The 23,311-nt window shown below is 37.4% G+C and overlaps 1 protein-coding gene across 4 annotated transcripts in view; it reads left to right on the plus strand.

The window, feature by feature from the left end:
* The window catches only part of Lars1 (leucyl-tRNA synthetase 1), a 72,838-nt gene that overhangs the window by 6,396 nt on the left and 43,131 nt on the right, over positions 1 to 23,311 (plus strand). For all 4 annotated transcript variants that reach the window (XR_004518350.1, XM_033766860.1, XM_033766857.1 and 1 more), the window contains exons 3-15: positions 3,056 to 3,143; positions 3,721 to 3,801; positions 5,433 to 5,567; positions 9,536 to 9,697; positions 10,496 to 10,608; positions 11,282 to 11,345; positions 15,189 to 15,256; positions 15,366 to 15,591; positions 17,909 to 17,996; positions 18,074 to 18,150; positions 18,582 to 18,635; positions 19,823 to 19,963; positions 22,238 to 22,315. Coding sequence is in view for 3 of the 4 variants with exons in the window: in XM_033766860.1 (XP_033622751.1) it covers positions 3,056 to 3,143; positions 3,721 to 3,801; positions 5,433 to 5,567; positions 9,536 to 9,697; positions 10,496 to 10,608; positions 11,282 to 11,345; positions 15,189 to 15,256; positions 15,366 to 15,591; positions 17,909 to 17,996; positions 18,074 to 18,150; positions 18,582 to 18,635; positions 19,823 to 19,963; positions 22,238 to 22,315 (1,375 nt within the window). In the remaining variant the exon portion in view is untranslated. The remainder of the gene's footprint in view (positions 1 to 3,055; positions 3,144 to 3,720; positions 3,802 to 5,432; positions 5,568 to 9,535; positions 9,698 to 10,495; positions 10,609 to 11,281; positions 11,346 to 15,188; positions 15,257 to 15,365; positions 15,592 to 17,908; positions 17,997 to 18,073; positions 18,151 to 18,581; positions 18,636 to 19,822; positions 19,964 to 22,237; positions 22,316 to 23,311) is intronic.

Below are 23,311 nucleotides of genomic sequence, written 5' to 3' on the forward strand. Positions count from 1 at the left end.
TTTTGTTGAGACAGGGTCTCACTATATAGTTGAGACTGATCTGGAACTCACTATGTAGTCCAGGCTGGCCTTGAACTCACAGCGATCCTCCTGCCTCAGCCTCCAGAGTGCTGGGATTACAGGCATGCGCCAACACACCTGGCCCCATAAATACTGTCTTGCTTTTAAGACAAACAATAGATAGTAATAATTACCCCTCCCAAACAGTGGCATAATAAATACATGCATTAATTTTAAGATATATTCCATTTAGATATTGTTGAAATGTAGAAAAATGTGTTTTTTCAGGTTGATGAAATATGGTGATAACTAATAATGGCAGTAGCTAGCATTGAACACTTACTGTGTGCTAGGAAATGTCCTTAATCTTCTTAATAATCCTTTAAGATTAACAGAGAGGCTAAGCAACCAACTCAAGATTGGGTTGCTAGGAATTCACAGGGTCTGGAGTTGTTTTTAGGACTTGCTGTCTTTCTTACTTACTCTAATGAAATATGTTTCCTTTCTTTTCTTTTGGTTTTTTGAGACAGGGTCTCACTATATAGTTGAGACTGAACTGAAACTCACTATGTAGCCCAGGCTGGTCTCGAATTTACAGCGATCCTCCTGCCTCAGCCTCCTGAGTGCTGGGATTACAGGTGTGCGCCATCACGCCTTTTCCTTTCTTTTTTTTGGTACTGGGGATTGAACACAGGATCTTGCACTTGCGAGGCAGGCAGCAAAACTACTGAGTAAATCCCCCATCCCTGTTTCCTTTCTTTTATTTTGGATTTTTGCTGAAGCAAAGTCTCCCTATGTAGTCCAGGCTGGCCTTGAATTCACCATGTATCTCAGGCTGGACTCAAACTCAGTGATCTTCTTTCCTCAGCCTAACAAATGCTAGAATTACAGGCGTAAACTACCACACCCAGCTCTGAAATGTATGTTTTCTGTATGTGTATATGAATGTGTATGTGTGTGTGTGTGTGTGTGTGTGTGTGTGTGTGTGTGTGTATGTGTGTATTCTTTGTTGTTTTTTGTTTTTTGATGGAGCCAGTGATTGACCTCAGCTATATATATTTTATTGGGGAACTGTCAGAATCTTTTTTTTTTGGTACTGGGGATCGAACTTGGAGCCTTGTGCTTGTGAAGCAGGCAGCGGAACCACTGAGCTAAATCCCTGGCCCTTTTCTGGTATTTTTGAGTCATGCTTTCACTATATAGTTCAAACTGGCCTTGAACTATGTAGCCCAGGCTGGCCTTGAACTTGTGCCTCAGCCTCCCTACTGCTGGGATTACAGGTGTGTGTCACCATACCTGGCTGTATATATTTTTTAAAGAGAAAAATTTCTGTAATACAAACTTCCTGATGGTGTACTTTTTTTTTTTGGTACCAGGGATTGAACTCGGGACATTGGGCTTGTGAGGCAGGCAGTGGCACTACTGAGCTAAAGCCCCGGCCCTCTGATGGTGTACTTTATAGTTTGAAGCTTTTGTTTGGTTCTAGAAATTTATTTTGTTTTGTTTGGTACTGGGGCTCAAACTCTGGTCCTTGCCCTTGGAAAGCAGGCGGTGGAACCACTGAGCTAAATCCGTGGCCCTCATCTTGCCTTTTTTTTTTTTTTTTTGTGGTACCAGGGATTGAACTTGGACCTTGCAGGGGGCAGAACCACTGAGCTAAATCCTTGGCCCCTGGTTCTAGAATTTTGATCAACTTTAAAATAATTTAAAATAACCAAAAGTGAACTGAAAATGCTTGGTTCAGTGAATGAGAATAAGCTGTAGGAATATATAGCAATGCTGAAGAAATAGTAATATGATTTTGAATAAAAAATAACTTGTCATTGTTACAGTATGGCAAGCCTGTGATTGTAGCACTCTGGAAGGTAGACACTGGAAGATTGCAAGTTCTTAAGCCAAATCAGGGCAATTTGATGACTCATTAAGACCTCATTTCAAAAGAGAAAATAATAATAATAAAAAAAGAGCTGTGGATGTGACTTAGTTTAAAGGCCCTGAGTTCAGTCACCAGTACACACAGCAAATGTAAATTGTAGACTTTAAACAGTTTGCCATGATTTATATAAACTTCGCAAGTGAGTGAAGCTAAATAATATATTGTTTTTTTTTTTGAGTGCTAGGATTGAACCGAGGACCTTGTGCTTGTGAGGCAGGTGGCAGCACCACTGAGCTAAATCTCCAGACCCTAAATGAGATGTTGATTAAAAGCACAGATATGTGCAACTGTTAGAAAGGAAGAGAAGGACAAAAGCAAATTTCAGATCAGGTTGTATGTGGTAGGAGAATAAGAAGGGACACATTGGTAGCATTGATGGGTTCATAACTTGGATGATGCATTTACAGTGTTCAGTTTATTCTCTTTTTGTAGTACTAAGGATTTAACCCAGGGCCTACTCACTGAGCTACATTTCCAGCTCCTGTCTCCTTTCTTTTGTTTAAATTTTGAGACAGGGTCATGCTAAATTGCTAAGTCGCTCAGGCTGGGCTTGAACTTGCGAGGCAGGCAATGGTACCATTGAGCTGAATCCCTGGCTCTTGGGCTTGAACTTGCTATCCTCCTGCCTCAGCCTCCCTGAGTACTGGGCTTACAGGTGTGCACCATCACACCCAGCTTTACAATGTTCATTTTATTATCATATACTTCAGGAGAAAAAAGAATATGGCATAATAAATTTAAATAGTTTTAAAAAGGTACTCTTTAAATGAGTCTACCATATATATCATGTAGTACGTCTGTAGTGAATTCAGATGTTATTAATCAGTAAAACTGATGCCTAAAAGTATTAAACATTTTATATTATTTTTACTTACCCATTTAGCTTAATTCATCCCTCTAGTATATGCTATGTTTATTTCTTAGTAGTCATCTATGAATGTGCAATTCTAAGTCATTTCAATTTTAGAGAGCCTTTAATTTTTGAATTTTTAAAATGCTTTAAATAACTAAAATTTAAAGAAGTTATTTATATCAAGTATTCCCTCCACCCCATCTTTCATTGTAAAAGAAACTTACCATTTTCTTCCCTGTACTTTCTTTTTCATGATTGTTTTGCAGCAAGGGCAAGTACTTTGTAACCTTCCCATATCCGTATATGAATGGACGCCTTCATTTGGGGCACACTTTTTCTCTATCCAAGAGTGAGGTAAAGCTTCTGTGTTTAAATAATGGGATGGGGGGGCGTCTTTAATAGATGCTACTTTGAAGAAATCACATGCATAGAATTTGTTTCCTATTAAAGGAACTTAAGAGTTCCTTCATTTTTCTTTTTTTTTGTATTTAGTCAATATAATTTTTATACTTACTTTCACAGGTCTTGTGTATATTTATACAGGGTTCTGGGCATATATATGTGTTAAAATTCTTAGGTTAGTGGAAACAACAGGAAAACAAATGATAGTGTACTAAAATTTTGGAATGTGGAATGACTGTAAAATTTGAACTGGTGGGTTTTGTTTGTTTAGTTTATTTTTTCTTGACAGTGTCTTGCTATGTGGTTCAGGTTGGCCTTGAACACATGACATAGCCTGGGCTGGTCTCGACCTTGATGTGGTCTTCCTGCCTCAGTCACCCAGTTCTGGTATCAGAGGTGTGTACTACCACACCCGGCTAAACTGGTGTTTTAAGGGAAGATAAGAAAACTAATGTTCTTTGTGAAAAGTTAGCATTTTGTATTCATCTGCTATTTATCTTTTTAATTTAAATTTGCTTTTCTTTTGTAGTTTGCAGTAGGGTACCAGAGATTGAAAGGAAAATGCTGTCTGTTTCCTTTTGGCTTACATTGCACTGGGATGCCTATTAAGGTATGATTACATACAGGATTGGTGTGTGCTCTTTATTATGGAGCAGTTGGTGATATCTAAGTCAAGAGCTTTAAATAGGATTTTTCATGCTGCCTGCCTCACAAACACAAGGTCCCGAGTTCGATCCCCAGTACCAAAAAAAGAAAGGAGTTTTCAACACTGCCAAAGCTTTGTGAAACGGGTTCAATTTATTGTAGTGACGATTAATTTTAAAATATTTAAAGTAAATAAAAGGCATGCAAATAAGGTTTAAGTGATTTCTAAGGAAGTTTGATTGCTTTTAGAGTCCTTACATATTTAAGTCTGTTGGAATTGGGTAATACTTTCTCTTTTGGAATTGGTTAGTAATTTTTGACTAAAACCGTAAAGTGATTTGTGCATTTGTGACATATAAAATATTGCCGTAATTAGTTGTAACATATTTTGATCATTTTTACAAATGTCTTCTAATTTACATTAAGAATAATTCTCAGTGAAGAATGGAAACTAGTTGGAAAGATTCTCTTCTAAATGTAATAGCAATAGCAACTAGGAGTTAAATAGTACCAGCATTTTTTTTAATCTCCAATTTTTTTATTTTGAAAGATGTCAAGTCTACAAAAAGGTAAAAGACTAGTGCAGTGAACACTTGAATATTCTCTATCTATAGAAACCAACTTTTACCTTGTATTTTCTAAGTAGTAACTTTTGCTGCATTTCTTTTAGTTTTTTTCCTCTCCGCGCAAACACATGCACACGTGCTCTCCTTTCTTTCTCTTTTCCTGTGAACTTTTTGAAAGTAAATTGGAGACACGATGGCACCCATAAATACTTCAGCAGAACAGAGCATTCTTTTGCATCATTGTAGTCACAGTATCCCCTTCAAGACACTCACCATGGATCTAATATTTTTATTTAGCATATAGCTAGATTTCTGTAGTTATCCCAAGATATATTTCCTTGTTGTATTTTTACATTTTTTGTTTTGTGAAAGACATGCCTCCTTTAGTTAATAACTAATAGAAAATATGAATTTAACTCTCACTACAAAGGCACTTTGTGAGGGGTTTGAAGTGGGGTCTCACTGTATAGTTCAGGCTGGCCTTCAACTCATTGTGTAGTTCTGATTGGCCTCGAACTCATGGTAATCCTTCTTCCTCAGCCTCCCAAATGCTGTGATTACAGGTGTGTACCACCATGCCTGGCTTCAAAGGCAGTATTCTTTTGTTTGTTTGTTTGTTTTTTGATTTTTACTTTGGTACCAGGGATCGAATTCAGGACCTTGAGCTTGTGAGGCAGGCAGCAGATCCACTGAGCTAATTCCCTGGCCCCATTGTTCTTTAAATTGAGAGGCACAGTTATTACTGTTATTCAAAGTAACACATAATGGTTTATATATCTTCATATTTCTAGTGCCTTGCTTATAGTATACCCTACTAGGTACTTGGTATTGAATAAATAGTTGTTTAGTAGTTGATGAATTAGTGGATTTTGAGATAAATGGTTTGTGTCATTTGAGTTTTTATGTATATATACATATATTTATATATTATGCAGAAAATTTCAGAGTTAATTTTAGTTGGCTTTAGGGACAAAAACTCAAACTATTTCCTTGAAGTTTGAACTTTGCTATCTCTAATGTTGTGTTATAGGCATGTGCTGATAAATTGAAGAGAGAAATTGAACTGTATGGTTGCCCCCCTGATTTTCCAGATGAAGAAGAAGAGGAGGAAGAAATCAGTGTTAAAGCAGAAAATGTAGTTAAGGATAAAGCTAAAGGGAAAAAGGTTTGGTGAATATTGATATTTATGTTGGTTGACGTTTTATGTTTATATTTGTCTGATTTATTTATTTTATTAGCTTTTGCAGTGCTAGGTATTGAACCTAGTTTGGTGCATGTTAGACAAGCACTCTTGCTGACCTCTTTCCCTTCTTTGCAGTTTGAAAGGGTTTCACAGTGTTAAGTTGGGCACAAATTACAATCTTCCTGCCTTAGCCTCCTGAGAAGCTGGAATTATAGCCATGTGCCACTATGTCCAGCTTGTATTTGTCCGATTGAGGTGTGCATTCTTGTACAATAGTGCCTAGTACATTAAATGTACTTAGTAATTTGAAAGAAGTATCAGCTCCAAAAAATTAGCATTTTTCCCTTTTCACTTTAATATAATGTTAGATTCATAGAGGAGTTGCAAAATAGTACAGAGAATTCCCTTATGGTCATCACCCAGTTCCTCTAGTTGTAGCTTATATAACTCATGTAGTCCTTAAAACTAAGATATTAATGTTAGCGCAAAAATATTTATTTACTTAGTCACAGACTTCCTTTGTATTTTTATCATTTTTTTCACTAATGTTCTTTTCTGTTCCCAGGTCCCATCTAAGATCTCACACTGTATTTATTTGTCACATGTCAGTGGTCATCTCTTAGCCTCCTCTGTCTCTGTTTTGTGTGCCTTTTGATACTTGCTAAGTGTACGGTTCAGACAGATGCTTTTAGTCTGTTTTGTGCTACTGTAATAGAATACCACAGACAGGTATTTATGGGCTAAATTCTGGAGGCTGGGAACTTCTAGACTGAGGAAGGCATCTTCTGAGGCCCTTCTTGCTTTGTCATCTTGGCAGAAGAACAAAGAGACTCAGATGTATACAAGTGGGGGTGAAACTTGTCGTTTTAGGGAGCCTAATGACATTCATCCACTCACAAGGACAGAGACCTATAGCAGTGGTGGCATACCTATGGCAGGCGTGCCACAGTGGTCTCTTTGTTGTCATTGATAACTTTAAAAGGTTTGCCATCACTGGTCTGTAGTCTCCAGCTCTTGTTCGTATTACACAGGGGATTCATTCTCACACAGGTTATGGGGCACACCTTTCAAACCATAGCATAGATTATCTTTTCATGTAGGTTTGTCCGATGCTTTATCTTGTTATGTTGATAGTGATTTTTGGGAAGAATAAAAGATTTGATATGTCCTCAATTTATCGTATCAGGGAGTATGTGATGTTGATATTGGTAATATTAACCTTCACCATTTAAGATGGTTTCTGCCAGGTTTTTTCTGCTGTAAAGATTTTATTTTTTCCTATGTAATTAATGTATATTTTGGGAGAGATATTTTCAGGCTCCTCATTAATTTTACAATTCATTAGTGGATCTTGTCTACAACAATTACTACTTTGTTGTTGATGATTTTGTTTTCTTCTTTTTTTTTTTTTGAGACAGAGTCTCACTGTAGTTCATGCTGATCTTGAACTCACTATGTAATCAGACTGACCAAGATCCTCCTGCCTCAGCCTCCCCAGTGAATGATAATTTTCTATTTTCTTTGTTCCTTTTATAGTGTAAAATTCTTCTGAAAGGAAGAATTATCCTCTCTGCCCCATTTACTTATTCAGTCTTTTTTATATCAGTGTGAACTCATGAAGTTTTATTTTACTCTTTAGATTATAATCTAATACTGTCAAGGGCTGGGGATTTAGTTCAGTGGTGCTGCTGCCTGCCTTGCAAGCTCAAGGTCCTGAGTTCGATCCCCAGTACCCCCGCCCCCCCAAAAAAATCTAATACTGTCAAAGTGTGTGTGTGTGTGTGTGTGTGTGTGTGTGTGCGTGTGTGTGCGTGCATGTGCAAGTGCACAGTGGCTCTTTGTTCTAGCTTTGGCCATTAAGAGTCTCTCCAGGTTGGTTTTTATTCATGTGACATTACTCTGTCTCTTCGCGTCCCCTTCTCCTTCCACCCCTCTGCTCTTCTTTTGTGGTGCTGAGGACTGAACCCAGGGTCTCCTATATGCTAGGCAGGTACTGTTCCATTGAACTACAGCCCCAGACCTTTTCAGTTTTGGAGGTGGAGGGAAGGCCTCATGAAGTTGCCTAAATTGACCTTGAACCTAGAATTTTCCTCTTCAAATCTGGGACTACAGATGTGTATGAGTCACCTTGCCTGGCTTCTTTCTTTTTTTAAAAAAAACACCTTTTTACTTTCTGGCACCACAGGGTACTCCAGGGTTTTCTTGTATTTCTCTTGTTTTATTTTTTATTTTTATTTATTTATTTATTTAATTTATTTATTTTTGAGACAGGATCTCACTATGTAGTTGAGACTGACCTGGAACTCACTATGTAGCCCAGGCTGGTCTTGAACTCGCAGTGATCCTCCTGCCTCAGCCTCCTGAGTGCTAGGATTACAGGTGTGCAGCACCGCGCCTGGCTCTATATTTCTGTTGTTTTAGCCCTGGAGTCAGTTACTTCTCTAAGGAACTTGGATTCCTTTTATTGACTGGTATTCAGAAAGTCAGGTCCGAGTGCCAGGTGTGCTCATTGCCGTTCTGATGTCATTGCTTCTAGGCCCATTGGTGCACACAGATAGCTTCGACTTCATTTTAGCATCATAGCACTGGTTTTAGCATTTTCCCTTTGCTTATTTCCCTTTTCTTGTGTGATTTCTTTTTTTTTTTTTTGGTTCGGGGGATTGCACTCGGGACCTTGTGCTGGTGAGGCAGGCAGCAGCACCACTGAACTTCATCACCAGCTTTGTGTGATTTCTTACTACAGAGCCTACCTCTTGTTATCTACAGTGTGTTCAGTTATTTATTTAATCCTAGTATACTAATAATGTGGCTTTAGAGTTGCTGACCCATGCCCCTGGGAAAAACAGTTCTACCAATTAAAGTATTTGTATGTATAGTAATTCTTTTTGTCTTAGAGTCTAGTCCGTATACTTTTCTCCATAATTGCTTAGGTTGACCCCTTTCTTCCCCTCCCCTTCTAGTGTAGATATTTCAAGTATTTGTAATATAGTTAGATACATGTATTTTGGTCTGACATCCATCCTAGACTTCTCTCACGTTCTAGTTGAATTTAAATGTGATTTACATGCAGCTGGGTGTGGTGACGTATGCAGTACCCGGCTACTTGGGAGGCTGAGGCAGAAGAATTACAAGTTTAAGGTCAGCCTGGGCATTTAGTGAGACCTTGTTTTTTAAAAAATAAAAGGGCTGAAGATGGACTTCAATGGCATAGTATTTGCTGGGTGTGGTAGCACATTCCTGTACTCCCAGTACTCAGGAGGCTGAGGCAGAAAGATCGCCGTGAATTTGAAGCAGTCTGGGCTACATACTAAGTTCAAGGCCAGCCTGGACTGCCTAGTGACATCTTGCCTTAAAAACAAAAGCATCAGTGGCATATTACTTGCCTACAAAGCTCTGGATTCAATCCCTGGAACTAGGGTAAACACAGTAGAATTTACGTAAATATATAGTTCTGTGGGTTTGAGAAGAGGGTAGTTATGTTTCTACCATCACAGTACCATACAGAACATTTCCATTATGTTCACAGTTGCTTTGTGGTACCTCTTGATAGTTTTATATATTAACTTCATTTCTTACCTCCAACCCTTGGCAGTTGGTTGTGTTTTAGATATTAAATACTGGAAAAGGAGAAAACTTGGGAGTAGCTTATGTATAGCTAAAGAGTTTGTGTTGCGTTAGAAGAAAGGAAACAAAGATCTTATCTTTACAACTGGTAGTTTTTGTGATTTCATCTATTTAGTTATCATTGGTACCAGTGTCCTGGTAAATATCCAGACAGTATAGTTCAATAGAAAATTGTACATCAATATACAAATAGTACTACAATGTTCTGATGTTTTGGAATTTAAAAAATTACTACATTGGATTATTTCCTTGGAATTACTGTGGTTCTAGAATGTTAAGCTGTTGGTTGTCCTTTAATGGAGCTCATTTTTGTCTGTTATTTTCAGAGTAAAGCTGCTGCTAAAGCTGGATCTTCTAAATACCAGTGGGGTATTATGCAATCCCTTGGACTGCCTGATGAAGAGATTGTAAAGTTTTCTGAAGCAGAGCACTGGCTTGATTATTTCCCACCACTGGCTATTCAGGATCTAAAGAGAATAGGTTTGAAGGTATGCTCATTACCTTCATAGCTAAAATGTAAAGAAAGCATTTATATTTGTGTGAAAAGATTTGGACCAATTCTTAAATTTAGAATAATCTACCTGTACGCCAGTAAAGAATTGTACTTATTGTTACAATAGCATGTAAAATAGGCCTCAGTGCGAGCAGTGAAGCACTTTAATATTTATTTCTTAATTGAGTGTATATCAATAGATTAACAGTAAATAGAAAAATTTTTAAATATAGGGCCAGGGATTTAGCTCAGTGGTACCTCTGCCTGCCTTGTAAGCACAAAGTCCTGAGTTTAATCCCTGGTACCAAAAAAAAAAAAAAAAAAAAAAAAAAAAAAAAGAGAGAGAGAGAGAGAGAAAGAAACCACAATTATTTAGGAATACATAATTATTTCACTATTTTGTTTTTATTATAAATCCTGTGTTTATTAATATTTAAATGTATATGTTTAAAAACATTATTAGAGTAATTGATAGGTTTACATAGTAAATGGAACTTGAAAATTTTTTTCTTCTAATATTTGATGTAATTCTAAGTTGGGGAATAAAGAGTATAAGAGTAAATAATTGATACATAATTTTTTTGTTTTGTTTTGTTTTGTTTTTTTGAGAAAAAGTTCAGGTTGGCCTTGAACTAACTATATAGCCCAGGCTAGCCTAGAGCTTGCAGTGATCCTCTTGCCTCAGCCTCCTGAGTGCTGGGATGGCAGGCATCTGCCACCATGCCCAGCCAGAAATTTATTTGTATTTACAAAAATTTTGTATATTTCTCATGATTACCTTTTCCTTTTATAGGTAGACTGGCGTCGTTCCTTCATTACCACTGATGTTAATCCTTACTATGACTCATTTGTCAGGTGGCAATTTTTAACTTTAAGAGAAAGAAACAAAATTAAATTTGGAAAGCGGTAAGTTTGTTGTCTGTCAGTATTCTTTCATTATGATTTAATACTTATAATGTACCTTTCTATTATCCTGTCTCTTTTTATACTTTCTTTATTTTCTTGCATCCTTCATTTTCCTTTATTTCTTGCTAGTTCTTAATTACTCTGAGCTGCTTTGTGTTTGTTCTTTTTTTTTTGGTACCAGGGATTGAACTTGGAACCTTGCGCTTGCCAGGCAGGCGCCAGAACTACTGAGCTAAATCCCCGGCCCTGCTTTGTTTGTGACACATCCAGGGAGAATGGAATTATAGGCTTTTATGATCTTATTAAAGATTCTGTTTGGTATTCCTGGCCAAGTAGAAAAATAATTATTTATGTTTTATGATTTATGTTCTCAAAATTACTCAAGATTCTTCCTTGATTATGTAGATAAATAAAAAACTATTTGCATTTCATAAGTAAGTTTGTATTTTATAGTCTTTCATTTTGTACCACAAAGCCAAGATGAGTTCATATTTTTCAGTAGTAATACTTTTGATGAAGGTAGAAACCTTTTATTAGTAGCTAGGTTGACAGTAGAACTACTCATACTACTCATAAAAGTGTAAATAATAGGGATGTTAGCAACACTGGCAAGTATGTTAGGATATAACTTGAATATTATAATAATATTTACTATTTATTGCTTATTTTTTAGGTATACTATTTATTCTCCAAAAGATGGACAGCCTTGCATGGATCATGACAGACAAACTGGAGAGGTGATTTTTTTATGACAGAGTAGCGTAGCTATTGTAATAATCCTTAATGTGGCCACAGTTTTATATCAGAAGCCTAAAACTATCTTCCTTGTAGTACTGAGGTAGAGTCACAATACTCTGGTGGTTGTGCTGGGTAAGACTGACTGTCATTACAGGTTCCTGTATCTTGTCAAGGACTGTGCTACTCTGAAGAGTGGTCTGTGGACCTGGTCTACCTGCTTGTCACAGAAAGCACATTATTGAGCCTCGTCTCAAAATGGCAGAGTCAGAAGCTGGAGTGGGGCCCCGGGATCTGTGTTTTTATAAGCTCTCAGTGTGATTCAGAACATTCATATTAATGTTGGAGCAGCACCATTTGGAGAATATACAGCTCTAAGAAGAAAATTGAAGGAGAGATAATATGTGGCTTTCTTTTGCAGTAGTGGAGATTGAGCCCAGGAGTTTGCATGTGCTAGGCGAGCACTACTCAGCTCCATCTCCAGTCCATTTATTTATTTATTAAAATATTTATTGATTTTTTTTTTAAATTTCAAAACTTTATTTAAAAAAATCCTTCATTACAAGTTTAAACTCTGAAGCTCTCCACCACACCCCACTCCCCCAGAATGTTCATAAATACAGACTGCAAAGAAAATTCTCCATTTGAAGTGGTAATTAAAAAATAAGGTTGGGGATTTAGCTCAGTGGTGCAGCTACCTGCCTTGCAAGCACAAGATCCTGAGTTCGATCCCCAGTATAAAAAAAAAAAAAAAAAAAAAAAAGAAAATGATATCCATAGGCATTAGCCCATTCTCCGAACAGGCAGGACAGTGCTCAGGAGCCACAGTTCTAGGGTTGTTATTGGCTTCTGCTGTGTCCAGAATTTACAGGTAAATTTCCATACTGAATCAGGAGGGATGAAAGGGATGTGGTCCTGCAGTATTATTTACTGTCCCTCCTGGATGAGTCCTCGAGTTTTCCACTTCACATGAAGTTGAGTTTTTCTTTCCTGTTGATTTTTTGGATGTATGACCATTACGGTCTTTTACTTTTTTCCAATATGTTAATGTAAATGATCTTTGAATATAGCATGATGTTGGTAAAGAACCCCAGACATCTGAATTTGCTGGTTCATAAATGATTGAACTTTCGGTGAGAATCCCCTGTGTGTGCCATCCTCAAAACCATGAATGGACATAGAAACCATGAGGAGCAGGACTAACAAGCGGGTGATCTTCATCACTTCGGGTCTCCATCCAGGGTAACACAGGAGACTGGAAGTGAGGGAAACAGCCATCCCCAGTCCTTTTAAAATTTGAAGAACTTTTTTAAAATTTTGAGACAGGGTCTTACTAAGTTGTCAAGGCTGGCCTTCAACTCACGATCTTCTGTCTCAGCCTCCCAGGTAGCTGGGATTAATCCAGCTGTGACTAACTTTTGATATTCAGATTGAATTATATTTGCTTTGATTATTTACCTATTAGCTTATTTCCACAGTACTTCTAGCTGTGTCTAATAGTTCACTCTACATTATTGTGGAACACATTGATAACATTATTCCCTGTAATACTTGGCTACAGCAAGGGTGACTTTTCCTAAAACCTTCGCACAGTAAATCAGTGACAGTGCCAGCATCTGAGTTCATGAGCTCTGGCTTCATCTGTTACTGTTGCTGTCACTGACTGCTGTAGACTAGGTCATTTATAAGGGTAAAGGTATACAGATCTGTAGGCTGAAGGTCCAGGACCAAGGAATTGCCTCTTGGTGAAGGCCTTCTTGGTGGTTGAGGTTTTCTGCAGGGTCCTGTGGTAGAGCCCATCATCACATGATGAGGGGCACATTCCAGAATCTGAAGCAAATGGGTATTTTTATTTTTAATTTTTTTGGTACCAGAGATCAAACTCAGGACCTTGCGCCTGCGGGTCAGGTGCGGCACCACTTAGCTAAGTCCCCAGCCCATAAATGGGTATTTTTAACAAATCCTTTCTCATGATACCTGTTAACCCTTTAATCTGTGAACCTATGAATGGATTAATCCATTCATGACCTAAATACCTCTCAGAGGTCCCATGAAGGTACATCTCTTAATGCTTCATAGTAAGGATTAAATTTCATTTTTATTTATTTTTTTGTTTTGTTCTATATATGCCTCTCTCTCTCTCTCTCTCTCTCTCTCTTTCTCTCTCTCTCTCTCTATATATATATACATACATATATATATATTTTTTTTTAAGACAGGTTGCTATGTAGTCTATCTATGCTGGTCGAACTCATGGTGATCCCCTGCCTCAGCCTCCTGAGTGCTGGGATTATAGGTGTGCGCCACCACTCCCAGCTACAGTTGCATATACTTTAATAACAAAGGTACTTTAGCTGTAAATGAACAAAATCAGGGAGACAGGAGATTTAACACGATCTTTTTATAAGCTTAGGCATGTATGAAACTTCAAAACATTGTTTGTAGGCTGGGGATTTAGCTCAGTCTTGCTGCCCCTGCCTTATAGGCTCAAGGTCCTGAGTTAAATGATCCCCGGTACCCCAAAAAAACATTATCTGTTAACAGAGGCTACTGGTTTTGATTATGTATTTCCTAAAACATTAGGAAAGAGTGCAAAGTTAGGTCAAACAACATTGTCAAGAAAATTCTGTCCTAAAATTTTAACAGTTTTAAAAAGAAAGTCTTAAAAACCTGTTTTCCCACATTGACTCAAAACTTTTGAGTTGTGTATCAGTATATATCCTGCCAAAGTTAGCACTTGAGCTATGTGTCAGAATATCATTTCTCAACTTAAGCTTTACCACACATGAGGGATTAAATTTTAACATGTGTTTTGGTGGGAACATTCAGACTGTAGAATTGCTATTAGTACATCATCCTTTATTACCATCTTTGAAAGTGTTTGTAGTCTAGCAACTACTTTTCAAAATCAGCCTCCAGGTCTGTATAACTTGTTGATAGGAATGAGAATTGATTAAAATTTGGAAAGATTTTAGAGATTTCAGAAGGCCCTGTAAAGTTTTAGTATAGATTGAGCATTCCTAATCCAAATACCTGAAATATTCCAAAATTTGAAAGTTTTTGAGCACTGATAACGTCATTCAAAAGATTTTGGATTTTGAACTTTTGATTTTTGGATTAAGCATTGCCCTGAAAATATTTTAAATTTTGGATCATTTCAGAAGTCGTATTTTTCAGATGAGGGTTCCTTAAATAGTAAAGTCTATGCAAATAGACCAAGATCTGGAAAAGCTCTGAAATCTCAGATTATTTCTGATCCCAAGTATTTTGCACCAGAGATACTCAACCTGTGCAGCCAGTGGTAGCAATAACTCGAATTTTGATAATACTTTGTAGTTTTTTTATCTCGTGTTCCTTAGGACACTCTTGGGAGACACAGCTCAGATGGTGACTCCCTGGTGTCGAGCTATTAGTAAGGAACCAAGCTCAGTTTAGAATGCAGATCATCTGATGCCTGGCTGAGTACGTTTCTGTGATGAATGCACTTTGGTACCTGCCCTTTGAGTGAGGATTGGAGTTGTATCTTTTCCTATATTGGTGAATAACATTTTGGCTGATAATTTGATGACACTGAATTCCTCCTTGCTCAGTAGACTTCATGTGGCTATGGACAGCATCCCCTAGCAGTTTATTTATTTGTTGAGAGACAGTGTCTCATTATATAGTCAAGGCTGGCCTTGAATTTATCATGATCCTCCTGCCTCAGCCTCCCACTGGGATTACAGATGTGCACCACCAAGCCTGGTGCCTAAGTTAGAAATTTGAATCAGATCCTCCACATAATTTAGTAGGCTTATTCCAAGTCTTTTTTTCCCTTAGATTTTTGTTTTGTTTATTTTGTTCAGGGTGTTGGACCTCAGGAATATACTTTACTGAAATTGAAAGTGCTTGAGCCATATCCATCTAAATTGAGGTAGGTTTGCCAAAGAGTCCTTTAATCATTTATGAATTACCAGTTAGTTGGGAGGAGGAAATCTATACTTTTTTTTTTTTAAACATAAACGTGTACTTTTTCTTTTTAGTGGCCTCAAAGGTAAAAGTATCTTCTTAGTAGCTGCTACTCTCAGACCTGAGACTATGTTTGGACAGACAAACTGCTGGGTTCGTCCTGATATGAAGTACATTGGATTTGAGACAGCGAATGGTGATATTTTCATCTGCACCCAGAGAGCAGCCAGAAATATGTCGTACCAAGGCTTCACCAGAGTTAATGGAGTGGTGCCTGTTGTTAAGGAATTAATGGGGGAGGTAAGTTGGGTAGTATAATTTTACTTTCATGAATACAGTTGGAAGAAAACTTCAATAAGAACCTTGAGAAAAGAGCATTTAAAATCTTTGTCAGGGCCAGGGATTCAGTTCAGTGGCACTGTGCCTGCTGTGCAAGTGCAAGATCCTGAATTGGGTCCCCAGTACCAAAAAGAAAAAAAAAAACCTAACAAACAAAAACGCTATGACAAAGTATTAAGTCGTTTGTGTTTTACTAATCTTCATACACTTGCGTCAGTATCACCCAAATGAAGACACAAAACAATCGTAGAAGTGCTTCAGAAGGCTCTGTTGTATCCTCCCCATCCTCCAAAGGGAGCCTCTGCTCTTACTTCTCCAGAGTGGGCGCTGTCCTTGAACTTCACATCATAGCATGATAGGTACAGTGTGTACTATTTAGTGTCTAGCTTTTGTTAAACATTATGTTTATGTGATTTATGCATGTATATAGGAATAGTTTTTCTTTATTGCTAAGTATTAATTGTATATCACTAGAATAATATTTGTGAATTTTATGTTTTAACTCAGTATGCGGGTCCCCAAGAGATTTAATAACTACATTACACATTATGTTTTAGGTTCACATTTTTTTTTTTCTTGGTACTGGGGATTGAACTCAGGTCCCAGTGCTTGCAAGGCACGCGGCAGAACCACTGAGCTAAATCCCCAGCCCCATATTATGTTTTAAATACTGTTATGGGAGCCAGGGATTTGGCTCAGTGGTTCCACCGCCTGCCTCGAAAGCTCAAGGTCCTAAGTTTGATTCCCAATACCAAAAAAAAGAGAAGAAAAATACTGTTACCTCTGTTCTTTTTGTTTTTTGTTTTTTTTACATACATTCTTGATACTAAATTTGGAATTGCAGCTGCTTTTTTTCTGAAAAGTAAGACTTGGTTGATGTTAATTAAATCTGGACTGTTGCATATCCTTTTACTTTATCTACTTATCAGTATTTCGTTTCTTTCTTTTTTTTTTTTTTTTGGTACCGGGGATTGAACTCGGGTCCTTGCGCTTGCAAGGCAGGCCACCGAACCGCTGAGCTAAATCCCCGGCCCGTTTTTCCCATTCTTAATGCACATTTTCTTCATGTTAATTTAAAGAAATTCTGCAGTGAGGAAAATAGATATTATCAACTAAAAACATAGATTTCAACCTTGAAAACTGTTATATAGCTGTCCCTCACATGACTACAAATTCTGTGAAGGCATCATATTTGTGCGTATATGAATACAACGGGCTGGAGGGGGCTGGAATGGAAGTGTGTTACTACTTAGAGCAAGAAGCTTCAAGCATTTGTTGCCATATGAGATTATGGGTCCAGTGTTCCTGAAACTTAATTTTCTCGAGAAACACTAGAAGTTTGTTTCTAATATGTTTTTTTTTTTTTTAACATGTCTGTGTTCATAATTATCATTTTGTGTTTTTTGTGAGACAGTGTCTCACTGTGTGGCCCAGGCTGGCCTTGAACACATGGTAATTCTACCTTAGCCTCCTGAATGCTGCTATTACAAGTGTTGCACACCCAGCTACCATAATTATCATTTTAAATGCATGAGTTGTAGTGTTACATCTTTTTTTTTTTTTTTTTTTGAGACAGGGTCTCACTATGGAGTTGAGACTGACCTGGAACTCACTTTGTAGCCCAAGCTGGTCTCGAACTCACAGCAATCCTCCTGCCTCAGCCTCCAGAGTGGTGGGATTACAGGCAGTTGTGCGCTACCATGCCCAGCTGTAGTGTTATATCTTATATGTTGTCTGTTTTAAAAGTTTTTTTTTTTGTTGGCTGGTTCTGAGTTTTGTGGACACAGTGTGGCTCTTCGTATGGATTCCTGTGTTGTTTTCCTCAAGGAGTGCAATTTAAGAGCAATGTATTAGTGTAGTAAGTTCACCACAGTATCACCAAATTAGGTATTACAATTGAAATCATTTTAGATTAGTAGGCACAAAAGTGTTTATTTTACATCATATTTTTTTAACTGACAAAGCTGTATATATTATTGTGTGAAACATGACGTTTTAAGTATACACATTGTGAATGGCCAAATCAAGCTAATTAACCAATGTGTTACCTCATGCACTTATTTTTTTTGTTGTGAGAACCTTTAGAAATCTCTTGTGATTTTGAAGGATACAATGTACTATTAACTGCAGTCATCATTTTGTGTAGTCATTGATCTCCTGAGCTTATTCCTGTGTATTTCTGATTGCTAGCTTTTTGAGCTTATAATATTAATATTGAAATTTTAATTGTTATAAATAAGTTTGTTCACCTTTTCTGCTGATTTTTTTTCTTGTGCAGGAAATTCTGGGTGCGTCCCTTTCTGCGCCTTTAACTTCCTATGACGTGATCTATGTTCTCCCAATGCTCACCATTAAGGAGGATAAAGGTAAAAGGTTGTTTCTAGAAATACTTTGGCAGTCACATTCTGGTTGTACTGTTTAATTCTGCACTTTCTTTTCAAAGGCACTGGTGTGGTCACAAGTGTTCCTTCTGATGCCCCTGATGATATTGCTGCCCTCAGAGACTTGAAGAAAAAGCAAGTAAGTTTCTGAGTTTGATGTTCTTTTTTGTCTTCATTTCATTGTTTTGTTACTCCTGCACTATACCATGACATTAGACTAAAAAGATACACATTTACCTTTAAACTTATCTAAAACCTGTTTTATAATGTTTACAGATTTTCTGTAGGTAAAATTTTGAATACAGTTTTCATAGAATTTTGAATGAGCTTTTTGAGATCACATTTTTGTTGCAACTGAGAACATGATCCTCAGCTTAACCGATATATGTGTATTTTTGCATTTGGCTTCACAGTGTCATTACTTAAGCTATATACTATAATTTAAGCTATTGAAAATTTTTCAGTATGGAGAAAACAAATAATAGTTCAAGAAAAGTTTGGAGTTTGCTTTTCTCAATGATTATCCTAATAGCATTGACCATTACTGTTAACTTGTGAATTGTTTTATAGGCCCTTAGAGCAAAATATGGAATTACAGATGACATGGTTTTGCCATTTGAACCGGTGAGTACATGGCTGAGTCACAATTTTCAAATTTATTTCTTTATCAGAGAAAAAAAAAGAGAGCTAACTTGTTTTCCTTACAAAAAATTAAGTAATCTGTGGAGTGTAAAAATAAGAGAGGGTATTTGCTTAAGGATTTATTTACTTTAATTTGATTTTTGCTGTTCAAGGTAATAGAGGAAAACTAACCATAATATTTTCTTAGACATGAGATTACACTTCTGGGACAAATAGCTTTGTAGCATCATCAATTTTGTACTAGTTTGTTTCTTATTATAACCAATGTCCTGGCTTCTAAAGACAGTTTTGTCATGTTGCTCATGAATATTTATTTGTAGCCATAATAACAAAGTCCCATACAACTCTGTTTTCTTTTTTTTTCTCCTTGTGTTTTCTTTTTGTGGTACTGGGGATTGAACCCCAGGCCTTCGTACCAACCTACACCATCAGTCCTTTGAATGTATTATTTTGAGATAAGATCTTGATAAGTTGCCCAGACTGGGCTCCAAGGCAATCCTGCCTTAGCCTCCCAGAGTGCTAGGATTACAAGCGCGTAGTACTATGCTCCTCAGCTCTTGAGTTTTCATATTAATGCTTACAGAAGAAATAAATGACATTCACGAAGAATCCAGAAAATTTAATATAAGAAAGCAAAACCTGCCAGGCGTGGTGGCACACACCTGTAATCCTAGCGCATGGGTGGCTAAGGCAGGAGGATTGCTCTGAGTTCAAGGCTATCCTAGGCCATATAGTGAAGTATAGCAAGACCCTGTCTCAAAAACAAAAAAGCAAGATCATCCACAAAAATAATCGTTCACAACTGCTTTGCTGGTTTCAACTTTAATTATTTAGTTAACACATTCCAGGGCTGGGGATTTAGCTCAGTGGCACTGTGCCTGCCTTGCAAGTGCAAGGTCCTGAGTTCAATCCCTGGTACCAAAAAAAACCCCCAAGAAACAGTGCCTGTGGAGGGCTGAGAGCTGGGGAAAGTGTGTGGATGTTTGTGCAGTTTGGCTCCTGTGGAGAAGAGGAGGGCAGATTTCCATGTAGTCCCTCTGTGATTACTTAGTGTGTGGTTGAGCCTTTGGAAATGGTTCCATGGGCTATTAGAAGCTCAAGGTCTGTGCACCATCGGGCTCTTTCTGTGTCCATTCATTGTGAATGAGCTTCCTTGTTGCTCTTTGCAGGTGCCAGTTATTGAGATCCCAGGCCTTGGCAGTCTTTCTGCTGTAACCATTTGCGATGAGTTGAAAATTCAGAGCCAGAATGACCGAGAAAAACTTGCAGAAGCAAAGGAGAAATTATATCTAAAAGGATTTTATGAAGGTGTAAGTGATAATTTCTTATTTGTTTGGTTTTTGTTTTGTGTGCTATTGGGGTTTAATTACTGTTTTAGTGTACTGTATGCCCTGGAATTTTCTTTTTTTCTTTTTGGTACGAGGGATCGAACTGGGGTCATGGCGCTTGTGAAGCAGGCACTGGAACCACTGAGCTAAATCCCCAGCCCATGGGATTTTCTTAATGATTTTGAAAAAAATGAAAGAAAAATTCAGTGCAGTTTCAGTAACACATTGATTTGAGAGATTAGTATGGTATTATGTTCTATTTCTAAATATTTATCTTTATCGTGTCTTTTGTCTAAGAATAGTTTCAGAAATTACACTGTACTCTATGAATCTCTAAGAGATAAATTTCTTGAGAAGATAAAATTAGTTCATATTGTTATGCTGTAAACTCCAAAGATTTATTGGATCTGGATGCCTTCTCCTTTTTTATTTTTATTGTTTTGAGACAAGGTCTCGCTATGTAGTTCAGACTGTCCTTGAAATGACTAAGCAGTCTAGACTGGCCTTGAACTTGCTGCGCTCCTCCTGCTTCAGCCTCCTGAGTGCTGGGATTGTAAATGTGCACTCGACCTTTTCTGTTAATTCAGTTATTGCAGACAAGCAGTTTCTTATTAATTTACTCATTAATGCCTGCTAAATATCGGGTAAGCACAGCAAACATGTTCTGAACCTCTCTGTTTTCTCAGTTGTACATATGTTAATGCGGCTTAAATTTCCTTGGAAAGACAATTAGCCTAGAGGGAGTAAAAATCTAACAAAGTTAGCTGCTTACGTTTGAAAGGAAGATCTTTTTTTTTCTTGCGGTGCTGGGGATTGAACCTCATGCATGTGAGGCACTGAGCTACATCCGCAGCCCTTGAAATGAAGTTTTTGTCTTTTTTCTTTTTAAAAGAGGAGAGACTTATTTGAAGATTTTTAAGGAGACTAATGAAAATCCCATTTATTTTATTTATTTATTTTTTTGGTACTGGGGATCGGATTCAGGATCTTGTGCTTGTGAGGCAGGCGGCAGCACCACTGAGCTACATCCCCGGCCCAGTGCCTTTTTTTTTTATTTTTATCTGCTAGGTAACCAAGAATTAGTTATATGTCTTTTTAAGTGACTTTTACATGTTAAGTCATAATGAGAGACAACACTTACATAGCACTTGCATATTAATTTACTTAATTCCTAAGAATTCTGTGAAGTACACATTGTTACCCCATTTTACAAATGAGGAAGTGGAGAATAAAGAGGTTAAGTAATTTAATCAAGATCAGTCATATATAGCCAGTGGCTGACCTGGGATTCAAGGCAGCTTAGCTCCAGGATTTGAGATTTTTTTTTTTTAAGTACTGGTGATCAGGCCCAGGGTCTTGCATGTACTAGGCAAGCTAAGTTATATTGCCAGCCCTTTTTTATTTTTGAGACCAAGTTCTCACTAAGTTCCCCAGGCTTGCCTCAAACTTGCTATACCCCTACCTTAGCCTCCGAAATAGCTGAGATTTCATGTGTATTCCCACCATGGCTTGTAGGTTTTGTGTTTTAAACATTACACCATAATAATCATCAAGTGTAACTTCATAATGATGGGTTAAATAGAGAGTGAAACATTTGGTGAGAGGAATAGAAAGAATATATCTCTTCCATCCAAAATTAAGACTGTTTGAGAGAGACACAATAGTCAGAGGCCAGAAGCCAAACTTTATTATTAAAGAAAGCTATAAGGGGACCATGGCTTAGATATGTGGCAATAATGGGTGAGCTCATACTTTGCACTAGAATTATTGAGTAGCAGCAGGCTTGCAGCAGCGAGGGTTGGAAAGAGAAGGATAAATAGCACACATGTTTAGTTTCTTTTCCTAAAACCATCAGAAATGAGGTGAGTTAGTATAGCAGAATCCTTCCATGTAAAAGCTGAGACGTGGAAGTCATGCTCACAGTAGCTATGGCAGCTATTCCCGAAGAAAGACAAGTGTGTTATAAATATTGGTTGTCTAGGCTGGACACGGTGGCACCCAGCGCTCTGAGAGGGTAAGGCAGGAGAATAGCAAGTTTGAGCCCAGCCTGGGCAACTGAGAGAACTAGAGAGATTCCGTGTCAAAAAAAAAAAAAAGGCCTGGAAACACAGCTCAGTGTGAGAGCCCAGATTCAGTCTACAGTACCCCCCATTAGTTGTCCAGGCTATGCCAAAACAATACGGCTATGAATGTGATAAATTTCACGCTATAACGAATTTTAATTGTTTTTTTTTTTTCTCCTTTTCATCCTTTTAGGTAATGTTGGTGGACGGATTTAAAGGACAGAAAGTCCAAGATGTGAAGAAGACTATCCAGAAAAAGATGATTGATGCGGTAGGTGATAGGTCATCCTCTGAAGGCTATGTTGGAAGAACTGTTAACTAATGGACTTTGGGACTGGGGGTTTATCCTCATAAGTGCAAGGTCCTGAGTTTGATCCCTGGTACCAAAAACAAAACAAAACAAAACAAAAAACTAAAGGACTTTAACAATGTTATTAACAGTGAGTTCTGTAGCAGAACCTGGAGCTGTATTAAAGACATATTTATGGAGGAGTGAAGACCTATTTAGCAGAACATCCTACGTGCTAGGTTGTTGAAGGTAGCATCCTAGAGCACGTACACAGAACTTCAGTAGTACTTGCTGGAGGTAGCCATGTTAGATAAGACGCTGATACAGAATTACATTCTCTTTCTGTGGTGTTTTACTGCTTTATTGTCATCCTTCCCAACTGCTCCGTTTTTGTTGCAGCTTTCTTTTATTTAGCTACTTAATTCTTTAAATTTTTAATTTTATTTTTTTGGTACCAGGGATTGAACTTGGGACCTCATGCTTCTGGGGCAGGTGGTGGAACCACTGAGCTAAATCCTGGCCCTAAATTTTTAATTTTTAATTAGCCTGTTAGGCTGATTTAAAATAAGAAAGCAATGGTTTCCTCTTCATTGTTTCACATATTTAAAATTTCTCTTCCTCGGAGGGAATCAGTTTCAACTATCTTATTTTAGTATTGATTTCCATTTTTCTCATGTTTTAAATGCTTGTAGTGTATTTTGGAATTTGATTTTTTTTTTTTTCAGCTTTAGGCATTAACCACTGACTTCCTACTGGGGAAGATAAAAATTTGTCCTCCTGCCCTACCTTGTGTCTTCCATAACTGACGTATTTATATCTCCTATGTTATCTTCCTAACATAGTTGTATTGTAACTTATGTTACATGAATAGTCATTGTGTATATTTTTTGTTTTGTTTTGTGTTTTTTTTTAATTTTATTGAGTTTATTGGTACATTTTAGGGATACAGTACAGTTACATTCATTATTGATCATGTAC

The sequence above is a fragment of the Fukomys damarensis genome, unplaced genomic scaffold, assembly GCF_012274545.1.
Source record: "Fukomys damarensis isolate Sample0158 unplaced genomic scaffold, DMR_v1.0_HiC HiC_scaffold_3, whole genome shotgun sequence".
NCBI lineage: Eukaryota > Metazoa > Chordata > Mammalia > Rodentia > Bathyergidae > Fukomys > Fukomys damarensis.